The 13,710-nt window shown below is 34.9% G+C and overlaps 1 protein-coding gene across 1 annotated transcript; it reads right to left on the reverse strand.

Moving 5' to 3' along the window:
* Positions 1 to 11,650: 11,650 nt before the first annotated feature.
* LOC110454036 (fibropellin-1-like) lies at positions 11,651 to 13,502 on the reverse strand. The gene is made up of 2 exons (XM_021503360.1): positions 13,494 to 13,502; positions 11,651 to 13,102 (listed from the first exon to the last, which is right to left on the reverse strand). The coding sequence occupies exons 1-2, from the start codon at positions 13,500 to 13,502 to the stop codon at positions 11,651 to 11,653; spliced, it is 1,461 nt and encodes a 486-aa protein (XP_021359035.1).
* Positions 13,503 to 13,710: the final 208 nt, after the last annotated feature.

A 13,710-nucleotide genomic window follows, 5' to 3' on the forward strand; every position in this document is an offset into this window, starting at 1 on the left:
ATATTTTCAAATTTAATCAACAATGTTTTATTAAAACTTTTCCAAAACAGCATGCAAGTCTTTGACACCGTACTGTATGACAAAGACATAGATATTGTTATATAATAGATTTTGTTTTATAATAGATATTTTGCTGTTAAGGGCTAGCAAAAGTTTTAGATATATTTTACACCAAATTTTATTACTTCATGACAACTATTGATGAAATTGAAGACGCTCAGAAATGAATGCAATATGTCTGCACATTGCAAAGACCTTGGATTTATATAGAAATGTATCAAAAGATGATAGAATCAAACCCATGACTAAGAGTATTGGTAGTTAACGTTCGGGTGGAGAACAGTTATCTTCTGGAGAGACAATTGTAATAGGTCCACACTGTACATCGTACTGCAGTTAGGTACGTATCTACCCAGGAGCTCCGGTATTGAATAGCAAACAGTCATCTTTCTTTATCATTGTGTATAACAGTTTTATTTACAAAGCCTGTGCTAAGACCCGTAATGGTGTGCATTTCGGATGTAATTTCAACATTTAAATCATGTCACGTTTTGCTAAATTACAAAACAATTAACTTGTAACAATTAGTGTATACCCAGATATAATGACAAGAACCTTCATTGACGGCCATGTGTACAATAGTTGATAACGTGAAGTAAATGATTCCTATTAGGCATTTCCTTGTCCGATTGAAATCCGTTGTATCTCACATTCATTTGACCCGGAAGAACCATTTAAACAATCATTTCTCTCACATGTTTACTTGCTGATTTTGCTTTAACAATCCATAGCGTTATCAAAATATGGTGCGCACATTATAGTCACTTGGTAAGTTAACCAAACGCTGGATGGTGGCGCGGGCTACCCCACACATGTCACTAGCCTTATTTCTCTTGATGTGATACCGCACAGATAATATATTTGAATATAAATTAATTTCATAAGCCAGTTTTCAAAGATTACAAATGCAAATTAAAACTGTTATTATTTCGTGAAATCTAAAAATTTACATATATTTACGACCTAATGCGGAAATGTACATTAGTTGTTTTACGTCCAAAGAGAGAGAACGGCATTAGGCTTTGTTTGATAAGCTTGTTACTCTCATTTAAATGTAGTTATACTGCAGTATGGTACCTGTATTACAATGCTGGGTCATTAGTAAAACGATCCAGTAGATTATCCTTGCTAATTAGTAATATCACAAGATTCTAAAGATTGCTAAATTAAAACTAGTTTCCAGTCATTATTCTCGGCGTACAACCAATGATATGAGCTGTCTGCAAATTATTTGAAATTATTTTTGAGACAATTATCTTCGAAAAACCAACTGTTATAGAGTAGGTTGGTAATGTTGGTGAAAATACTTGCCAGTGTCTTTATTAAATTTTCATGAAGCATATCAAATCAGTTTGCGGGCACATTTATCCATGAGAGATTGATGAATCAATTAAACAACCTGATTGAACAAAGATAGTCCAGGATTTACAGTGCACATGTTTAGGTATTAACCTATATTTTGTTAGAATAGCTGGATGTAATTCGCTCTAATTGTTAGAATAGCTGGATGTAGTTCGCTCTAATTGTTAGAATAGCTAGTTGTAATTCGCTCTAATTGTTAAACTAGCTAGTTGTAATTCGCTCTAATTGTTAGAATAGCTAGTTGTAATTCGCTCTTATTTTTAGAATAGCTAGATTATATAAGCTCTAATTATTAGAATAGCTAGATTTAATTCGCTCTATACTTGTTAGAATAGCTGGATGTATTTCTCATTAATTATTAGAATAGCTAGTTTAACTTGCTCTTATTGTTAGAATAGCTGGATTTAATTTGCTCTAATTGTTAAAATAGCTTGATGTAATTCGCTTTAATTATAAGAATAGTTGGATGTAATTCGGTGTAGTTGTTAGAACAGCTCAATGTCATTTGCTCAATTTGATGTCAATATTTTAACCATAGAATATTTACTTTTAATCACATATCTAGACCCCTTAACAGAATTCAGTTTATGGTTTAAAAACTGACAATTAGTTGTTGTACAAATTGAAAATTCTATCTAAATGGCCGTAGGGTTATTACTTCCGGGATATTTAAACAATCTAATGACCGGCAAATTGTGTTTAACACCTGTGTTTCTCATAGACTGACCAATCATACTGATAACATCGATCCACTAATTGCATGTTAATATTCATGACAAAACACCCTATCTTCTACAGGAAACCATTTTAGGCTTTTTAAGAGTGTATTCCTCTTAAATGTAAAAATTCTCACCCGTTAACTTTTTCCGGTTGTTGATATTTGCAATGATAAGGTTCTTTTTAAATGTTTGAAGCAGTTAGTACTAGACACCTTCGACAATGAGGATTGTATCGACGACGAAGTGTTTCGAAACAACGCTTGGGTATTCAACAGAGATCTAACAATTACAAACCACATAGCTAATTTCAACCTTTACACACTAAGTGAAAATATCGTTTTTTGCTAACATATGCATTCGATTTGTGATGCATGACATATTTTCCTCACAAATACCAATTATCGTACTCCTGCTCCTTACTGGCGAAACCATAAAAGTGCCATACAAATAAGCTGTTCTTCTTAAAATCAAATTTAAGGAAATAGGAAATTGGCGGACAACGTTTCTTATCTGTGCAACGTTTGATTACCTTAGTCCTTACTTTAGAGATCAAAGATCAATATCGACTAAACTGATATCAGTATATAAGCGAAACAGATAAGAGATACGTTATTGTCACTTTTCTTGATAAAAAAAACGATGTGTCACAGGAATCAAAATAACTAAATGAAAAATAAGAATTCTCTGATTGTACTTGGTGTGTAAAGCGAATTATATTTAAATCTTCCTTTATTGCTCTTATATATCCTCAACGAAAAATGCAATTTGTTTTTAATGTTTCATTTTGAAAATCCGATGCATCTTAATTTAAAGAAGTAATTAGCCGATTTTGAAATATTTTTTCTGAGGCATGCTTATATAAAATCAAGAACAATTTGTTAAGTGAGATCTGATGCTATTTTAATAATGAGAGTTGAACGAGACTTGGTCGTAAACAACCTAGGAATATATCAATCAGGTTGCATTTGTTTCGATATAAAGCCACAGAAAGGGTCCACAAGTTTACTGTTGTAATACTATATAAAAATATATTCATTTCGTTGTTACTATGACATACTAAAGAGATTAGATTCTTAAGTTCGCTGTTTGTAACGATAAAAATAGAGGAATGCATTCTTTATAAGTTCCCACTTATTATGTTATTAACAGAATAATACAAAGTGTGGTTTTGTTGAAGACAATGTTCTTTCATTCAGAAAACATTGTAAAATTCACAACAGCATAATTGTCATTATTGTGGTTGAAATCAATTATGATAATAACATAATTTGGTTTTGCTTGCATGAGTTGGAGACATAGTAACAGAAAGGGTACTAATTCAAATTATATAACAACTTTGAGCTTTTCAGCTTTTCGGTATACATATAGCAATCAAAGGCAGTTCAGACACTACGAAAATGGAGAAAAGACGTGATATAGTTACAGAAATTGTTTGCACTTTCACACAACGTCATTGTCTTTCCTACTTAAGTGGAATAACATATATTTTAATAAACATAGTAAATTCTTGGTGGTAAGTTGAACCAGTGATACGTTTTATACATGTATACCAAAACACGTTATAAATGGGACATTTTAACAAAATTAGTATTCATATTGCATATCCTCAGAGTTGCAAACTCTGCAAAAAAACCACATCAAATATCGTTAAGATACTAATCTGATAAACGTTTCCTTGTCAGTTCTACTTTGGCATATATTTACATGTACATTATTATGTACAATGATATGCTACTCAATGCATGTCTATACAAATGACATTTCGAGGAGTTCTATCAAGCAATTCTTGCCGTTCGTTATCAAATCATATTTGTTAATTAAGTGGAGGAGCCTCAGATATAATAAAGATGTTTTAATTTATCCACACATTACCAAAACCGAGTAAAAATAATATTTTGCAAAAATCACCCATAAAAAAACACTTTTCCGATTTGGCATATTCTGGAGTTTATTGGAATGCATTATCAGACAGGTGAATAAATATGGTTTCAAGAAGACAACAACAAATGAGCTGAAATCCCTGACTGAAATCTTCACAACTTAATAACCCTTTCAGGTGAAATATTAATTATTTGCTAGAAATACGAGGTAAGTAAAGATATTAGAAGACGACACAGACAACTAAACAGAGTGACTGTTGACTGTACCACATGTAAACGTTACTTCATCATATAAAAAAAGGGTGCTAGGAAAGCAGTTATCTATAAATAAAATGAAATAATATGTTTATCGGTTTTTTGTTTCTTTTCGTTTGTGTTAACTATCCTTTCTATGAGTTAGTTAATTTGTTATTCCAATATTCTCGTGAATGTACATTGTTTTCACATAAAAATTCATACCTGACTAATTGATCCATGCATAAATTCATTGAAGATAACTCAACTAAATTTCCATTGAATTACAAATTAATTATTATATTAATAAGCATTGATATAGTGCTCCACATAACAGAGTCAATAACTCTATTGTGATTTATATTACATACAGTATACATAGAGTGTTCAACAGTCCTGGTGATTTATATTACAAACAGTATACATGGAGTGTTCAACAGTCCTGGTGATTTATATTACATACAGTATAAATAGAGTGTTCAACAGTCCTTGTGATTTATATAACATACAGTATACATAGAGTGTTCAACAGTCCTGGTGATTTATATAACATACAGTATACATGGAGTGTTCAACAGTCCTGGTGATTTATATTAAATACAGTATACATAGAGTGTTCAACAGTCCTTGTGATTTATATTACATACAGTATACATAGAGAGTTCAACAGTCCTTGTGATTTATATTACATACAGTATAAATAGAGTGTTCAACAGTCCTGGTGATTTATATTGCATACAGTATACATAGAGTGTTCAACAGTCCTTGTGATTTATATTACATGCAGTATACATAGAGTGTTCAACAGTCCTGGTGCTTTATATTACATACAGTATACATAGAGTGTTGAACAGTCCTGGTGATTTATATTACATACAGTACACATAGAGTGTTAAACAGTCCTGGTGATTTATATTACATACAGTATACATGGAGTGTTCAACAGTCCTTGTGATTTATATTACATACAGTATACATAGAGTGTTGAACAGTCCTGGTGATTTATATTACATACAGTACACATAGAGTGTTAAACAGTCCTGGTGATTTATATTACATACAGTATAAATAGAGTGTTCAACAGTCCTGGTGATTTATATTGCATACAGTATACATAGAGTGTTCAACAGTCCTCCTGATTTATATTACATACAGTATAAATAGAGTGTTCAACAGTCCTGGTGATTTATATTACATACAGTATAAATAGAGTGTTCAACAGTCCTGGTGATTTATATTGCATACAGTATACATAGAGTGTTCAACAGTCCTGGGGATTTATATTACATACAGTATACATAGAGTGTAGAACAGTCCTGGTGATTTATATTACATGCAGTATACATAGAGTGTTCAACAGTCCTGGTGATTTTTATTACATACAGTATACATAGAGTGTTCAACGGTCCTGGTGATTTATATAACATACAGTATACATGGAGTGTTCAACAGTCCTGGTGATTTATATTACATACAGAATACATAGAGTGTTCAACAGTCCTGGTGATTTGTATTACAAACAGTATACATGGAGTGTTCAACAGTCCTGGTGATTTATATTAAATACAGTATACATAGAGTGTTCAACAGTCCTTGTGATATATATTACATCCAGTATACATAGAGTGTTCAACAGTCCTGGTGATTTATATTGCATACAGTATACATAGAGTGTTCAACAGTCCTGGAGATTTATATCACATACAGTATACATAGAGTGTTCAACAGTCCTGGTGATTTATATCACATACAGTATACATAGAGTGTTCAACAGTCCTATTATGTAACCTGTGTATGTGATTGTTGTGTTTTCGCGTTACATACACAAATAATCTATGACTGAAATGAACCCATTATTAACAGCATAATTGGTATGGCGTTATTATTGTACCGTTAGACACCACTTCGCCTCCTTAGACAGATGGCTGTTTGTTACTTGCGTTGAGTTATGTACAACAACTACACCAATTCAAACTAAAATGATGCAGTACAATTAATATATTAATGACAAAATTTGTCTTCATATATCTAACATATCTAACAAGGCAGAGAAAATGTTTTCTTTTGACAAAATTCAAAGACAGACTTGTCCATAAATATATATTATTTTCTTTAAAACATAATACAAACTAACTATATCTCTAATTTGTTTAAGAAAGAAAAAGATAAAGTTAAATTAGAACTAACCTATTACATTTATTGTGAAGAAAGATTTTTCTTTCTTTAAACTTAAGGGAAAGGGAAGATCAATGTGTATCATTTTACTATATCGATTAAATGTCCATGCTCCATGTTTATGGGATGAAAGATATAATCTTGAAGAGACCTGCAAACTACGAAACCTAGGACACATTTAATGGAATGTGTGGTTTAATTTTCTACTATCTGATCAAAATCACCCACGTGGAACCCTCCGATAAACACTTAATCAGCACATGTTGGAACAATGGTGAAAGGAAGTAAGTGATAATTGTATTCGATGTTCTACTTCTAAATCCCAGACAATAAGTATCCGAGATGGATATTAGTAGGTATGTACAGAAAAGGAAACAAAATAATGAATAAAATTCAATGTCCCAAAAACTAAAAAAAGACATAAACTTTGCTCTGAAAGAATTAGGGCAATAAGTCATTTGTATAAATTCTGTGGAATGATAAAGGAGTAAAACAGTGTATATCAGCTTTATAGATGTATGCAATATTTTCCTCAGAAAAAACATGCTCTGTGTTATGCCTGGATGATTCCGTCTGGGATATCAATATCCGACTGGAAACGATAAAGAATATAATGAGATTAGGTTGTTTTTTTTGCTATTTTATGAATTATAATGCAATTTTGGATCATTTGCCTTTCTCATACATAATCTTACCAGGATCGCACTATAGCGCTGCATAGATAGATTGTGAAGAGCACTGAACCGTCTCTAGCTTAGAACGGGACCAGGAGGGAGCTCTATCAGAGGGTTTCATTATTTCGTCACACAATTGAAACATATTTCGGCTCATTAACTTTTAGATCTTGCATCTAAAACTCCAGTGAATAGGCAGAATTGTGTTTATATACGTTGCTTAGACGTCAAAGAAGCATTGCCATGATGCATAATGATTTTTGAAATATTACACATCAATCCAGGTAATTTGATTGGATCTAAAGCTCGAAGTGAGAGGGTATGTCTGTGATCTACCAGATACCCACATTCATATAACACAACATTTTGAAAAGAAAGCTTAAATCACCACGGGTGTGCTGGGTATACGATACAATTGTACGTTTATTTTATAATATTTAGTTAGTACGGTTCACTTGTCATCGCCTTTGAGCTGCGTGATGGTCCAACTCTCGTGTAATCTTGCTAGGAATGATGGATGTCCGTCTCCAAAGTCATGTCCACTACCCATACACACGAGTGGTCAGCGCTGGACAATCCAGCACCTAATAACAAATTAACGACCTTCAGTGTCCGCCCTTACAACCCTTTATGACCTCCAAATTGAGACAGCCTCACCCCTCATGAGCATAGTGAACATAGAATATTTCAATATTACAGTTCTAACACCTTTCTTCATTTACGAATTATTACATCTTGACAGCCTTGATGTTAAACTCTACCTTTCATCTCCGAATCCACTGCTTTCATCTTAACTGTCGTCTTTGTATCATCGTCGTCAATCTAATTAGGTTACTGTAGCATTCTAGCCACATCGACAGACCCGACTTACAGCTGGGTGGATAAATTAACATTTGTAAGAAAACGTAAATAAAAAAGAAAGGAAACGGTCCATGTGATTGTAGGTTGCACCGAGTGATCCCAGGGGTAATGGAGTGTGAGAGGTTGGGACGGGGACGCTCTGTATTGTCTATCTCGTAGGTTTTCTTACGGTTTGACATTTTAATCTAGATTTCAACTACAACAATCTAAGATATAATTTGAATTTGAATGCAGCGATATGACCTCAGAAACATAGGTTACACCTTGTAATGTACAGAACGTTAAGGAACAGCTAGCCACTAAATGTTAATGCATATTTCGTCTTAGGAACTATTCGTAAAAATATGATTGGATACAATAGGAAACTGATAACAGTAAATCATAAAAAATTGGGCTAAAATAACAGTTTAATCTTTTGTTTAAGAGCAACAATTAAGTACACACGGCATCAATATAAATCATACCACAAAACATATACAAAGCTAATTAAGCCTATTTATGGTAATCCGTGTAAAGATGGGCGATTTACATTAGACTGGTGTGACACGCGATCTATCTCCTGATCACTGACGTCCCCATGTACGGGCATGCATGTGCACGGCACGAGACAATGTAACACTGCTCCTCTGTCCGTTTGTGGGAACGCGTTTCTCTGAGAACTGTCACCTATGCGCGTGCATGTGAATCTCTCCGTCCCGACTCCCATTTATTTAATGTTTACTCAACCTCCTATCTCTCATACACGTCAAGCATAAACAGATACAGTGCACGTGAGCAGCGAGAGCATGTCCACTGATTTATGGAGAGTAGATTATTTTTACCTGAAAATACCACACAGTCATCAAAAAAATAACCCCGGGGCAAAATTAGATTCGTATAAAATAGATTTAATGGTAACATTTTTTAAATTGATTGATGCATCCGCTAATTGAATCGTGTATGTATTTCTCTGACACGTGTCAAACGAGAGAAAGGATTCTAGACACACCAGGAGGTCAAACGACTAATGTAAGGTCAAACGACTAATGTAAGGTCAAACGACTAATGTAAGGTCAAACGACTAATGTAAGGTCAAACGACTAATGTAAGGTCAAACGACTAATGTAAGGTCAAACGACTAATGTAAGGTCAAACGACTAATGTAAGGTCAAACGACTAATGTAAGGTCAAACGACTAATGTAAGGTCAAACGACTAATGTAAGGTCAAACGACTAATGTAAGGTCAAACGACTAATGTAAGGTCAAACGACTAATGTAAGGTCAAACGACTAATGTAAGGTCAAACGACTAATGTAAGGTCAAACGACTAATGTAAGGTCAAACGACTAATGTAAGGTCAAACGACTAATGTAAGGTCAAACGACTAATGTAAGGTCAAACGACTAATGTAAGGTCAAACGACTAATGTAAGGTCAAACGACTAATGTAAGGTCAAACGACTAATGTAAGGTCAAACGACTAATGTAAGGTCAAACGACTAATGTAAGGTCAAACGACTAATGTAAGGTCAAACGACTAATGTAAGGTCAAACGACTAATGTAAGGTCAAACGACTAATGTAAGATCAAACGACTCTACTACAGCAGGCCAGCCCCTGTTTATAACAAACTACCAGTGGCGTTGACAATGAATAAAACAATGATAAAGAAATACAGATATTTTAAACTACTTTTTATTTTACCATTTTTCGATAACTGCTTACAACGCGAGAACGCCTACATACCACGTCATCGCCGATCTGTGGCGAAGTCCTGTTTTGCAGATGTTTGACTCCCGACGTTCAGGTTAACGTTATCACATTTTAAACAGCGTCTTAGAAATTGTTGAGGCATTGTTTATTTCATGGCAGCTCTTCGTAAAAGTAACGATTGTGCGCATCTCATTTAGTATTAAATATTTGTATTTGAAATATAATAAAGATGACGTACAAAAATTATCATGTCGGCGAGAGTCTGCGAGAGTCTGCAAGACCAAAGTGCCACTAGCGTTCCATCAAGCAGAAGGGTTGGGATCTTCAAGTAGTCTTTATTTCTCGTTGCAAATTAAATAAATACCCGTGTATCCAGTTGGGAATTAAAGCATACAAAGAATTATTAAGCGGGACAAATGTTACTGAATAAAACTGTACATATAATTATAAGGTTTGTGTACTTTTACATTTAAAAAGTTGCAAAACGTGGAAATGTGACATTGTGAAGTATTCTGTGGGCAGGCACCTCCCCCTTTAGGCAGTATCAGTCACATTATTCGGAACACTCGAGTCATGCATGTTTTATATTTAGGATACAAGTACCCATAATGAGTCCTAAATGGAAAATAGAGGACATAGGACGCTGTAAGATATTTAATGAGGGCATAGGACGCTGTAAGATATTTAATTGGCCTCCTGCACGTACAGACAAAATTATCATTATTCTTTTGTGTGAGGAAGAATCAGTTTGGATTAAATCTGCTCTTCTGGTTTCACTAAAGGCATTGCTAATATAGCTTCTATGAAATGTAAACGAATACATTTGATGATATTCCAGAAAATTATAACAGTCGCGAAAATATTATATCGAGAATACGTGTTCAGTATTGATGGCAAAGCACGCTTTTAAATATACATAAATCATTGTTATATCTTTTGAGCCGTGTAAGAGAATTCAAACATGGAAAACGTCTTTAAATGTTAATTATACGCAGGTGCAAACAGTGGATTTGCGTGAGAGACGGGCCTACATTAACACTAATCTAATATATCGCCTACTTTCAGTTTGCGCATAATTAGTAAAGAACCATGCTGAACGGTTCGTGTTTCGAGATTGATACGATAGACTTATTAACCAACAATATTGTTATATATGCTTCGGGTTTGTGACAAGAGACTAGCGAAAATGAAGCTATTAAGGGTTATTAAGACACTTAATATGCTATTGTTGCCGTGACAGAATGATATGCTGATCATCATTTACTTTCCCATATAAGACTCCGCTAATTACTATGTGAGGGAGGCCTAGCTCGAGACCCGTGACGCTCAGACATTCAATGTCAGTTAGGCCACTTTTTGCAAGGTAATTTGATACTACACGACACAAAATGTTTTTTAAACAATTGTCAAATCAAAATAGTAGGACGTGAACTATATCTCGAAGATCAGATGGACAATATTTAAAATACTATCTTAACTGCCTTGAAATGCTATCCTGATTGGGATTACATCGTTTATGAGTGACATGCACGCGCTCATCCTGTATTACCGTATTCTTCAAAATAGGTTTTATAATAAATATTAAACAAACATTGATTTCGTTGATAAAGACACCTGTGGTTTCTGATCAAACAAGGTCATCTATTTCAGTGACGAATGTATCAACAACTTGCTGGTAGACAGCAACCATAGACCTATGCTCGCAGAAAATACACCCCCACACGTTTAATGTATCTAGACACAATAATGAACATGATTAAAAAAATGGATTACCAAAGTGTCACAGTACCACAATTCCAAAATCGACAAAACTAGGGCAAAATATGAACAAAAGAAAAATTAAAATAGATACCCTTGGAAAAGTACAAAGAGAATAAAACCAAGTGTTTCGGAAGGGTAAGCGTCTTCTTCTTCATCTCTTCATCGAAGGTACCCGTCGTGTAAATCTATGTCACATTCAAGTAATGTCACGTGCTCCCATTGATAAAGGCAAACTAAAGAGCGTAATCAATAACATCGACCTTCACATCACATACATTTCCCTGGAGATCACATGATCGCGACAAAACATCGACCTTCACATCACATACATTTCCCTGGAGATCATATGGTCGCCACAAAACATCGACCTTCACATCACATCCATTTCCCTGGAGATCATATGATCGCCACCAAACATCGACCTTCACATCACATACATTTCCCGGGAGATCATATGATCGCGACAAAACACCGACATTCACATCACATACATTTCCCTGGAGATCATGTGATCGCGACAAAACATCGACCTTCACATCACATAAATTTCCCTGGAGATCATATGATCGCGACAAAGTATCGACCTTCACATCACATACACTTCCCTGGAGATCATATGATCGCGACAAAACATCGACCTTCACAACACATACATTTCCCTGGAGATCACATGATCGCGACAAAACATCGTCCTTCACATCACATACATTTCCCTGGAGATCACATGATCGCGACAAAACAGCGACCTTCACATCACATACATTTCCCTGGAGTTCATATGATCGCGACAAAACACCGACCTTCACAACACATACATTTCCCTGGAGATCACATGATCGCGACAAAACATCGTCCTTCACATCACATACATTTCCCTGGAGATCAGATGATCGCCTCAAAACATCGACCTTCACATCACATACATTTCCCGGGAGATCATATGATCGCGACAAAACACCGACATTTACATCACATATATTTCCCTGGAGATCATATGATCGCCACAAACCATCGACCTTCACATCACATACATTTCCCTGGTGATCATATGATCGCGACAAAACACCGACATTCACATCACATACATTTCCCTGGAGATCATGTGATCGCGACAAAACACCGACCTTCACATCACATCCATTTCCCTGGAGATCATATGATCGCCACCAAACATCGACCTTCACATCACATACATTTCCCCGGAGATCACATGATCGCGACAAAACATCGACCTTCACATCACATAAATTTCCCTGGAGATCATATGATCGCGACAAAGTATCGAACTTCACATCACATACATTTCCCTGGAGATCACATGATCGCGACAAAACACCGACATTCACATCACATACATTTCCCTGGAGATCATGTGATCGCGACAAAACATCGACCTTCACATCACATAAATTTCCCTGGAGATCATATGATCGCGACAAAGTATCGAACTTCACATCACATACATTTCCCTGGAGATCACATGATCGCGACAAAACAGCGACCTTCACATCACATACATTTCCCTGGAGGTCATATGATCGCGACAAAACACCGACCTTCACAACACATACATTTCCCTGGAGATCACATGATCGCGACAAAACACCGACATTCACATCACATACATTTCCCTGGAGATCATATGATCGCGACAAAGTATCGACCTTCACATCACATACATTTCCCTGGAGATCATATGATCGCCACCATCAAACTTGTCTGAAATATTCTTCATTAATCTGCATCTTTGGAAACCCTGTCATAAAATAATGCTCTGGTGAGTATTAAGTTAAAACATTTGTACTATATATTACATTCTGATGAATAATGCCGTATTCGCCAAAATTGAGGGACTTGGTGTAAAGTAAAAACAAAGTCACAAATCTGTGTCACACAACTCACCAAATCGGGCATCACAAAACTGTCAGTAATTCTCAAAACAGCAGGATATTTACTCATCTTACGTTCCTAAGACACATTAGTAGAACAACTAGAAATGCTAAGAAAGAAAGCACCTGTTTAAAATATAGTTGGCCGTTGCCGAAAGCTTATAAAGAAAGTAAATAGTGTATTTACATCCGCCATTTCGACTATTTAGAACTTACCGTGGGTATTTATGGTCTAAAGAATAACATATATATATATATAATACATTGAAAAGGGTTATATGCCTATAAAACCCTTTATTACGTTATAAATGTCATTAAAGGGTAATTGATTCCTTAATACAATAGGTCATTTATACTGAAACTTACACTTTTATTTAAACTCTGTCTCGGGAACTAAGAAGCCA

The sequence above is a fragment of the Mizuhopecten yessoensis genome, unplaced genomic scaffold (assembly GCF_002113885.1).
Source record: "Mizuhopecten yessoensis strain PY_sf001 unplaced genomic scaffold, ASM211388v2 scaffold7635, whole genome shotgun sequence".
Taxonomy (NCBI): domain Eukaryota; kingdom Metazoa; phylum Mollusca; class Bivalvia; order Pectinida; family Pectinidae; genus Mizuhopecten; species Mizuhopecten yessoensis.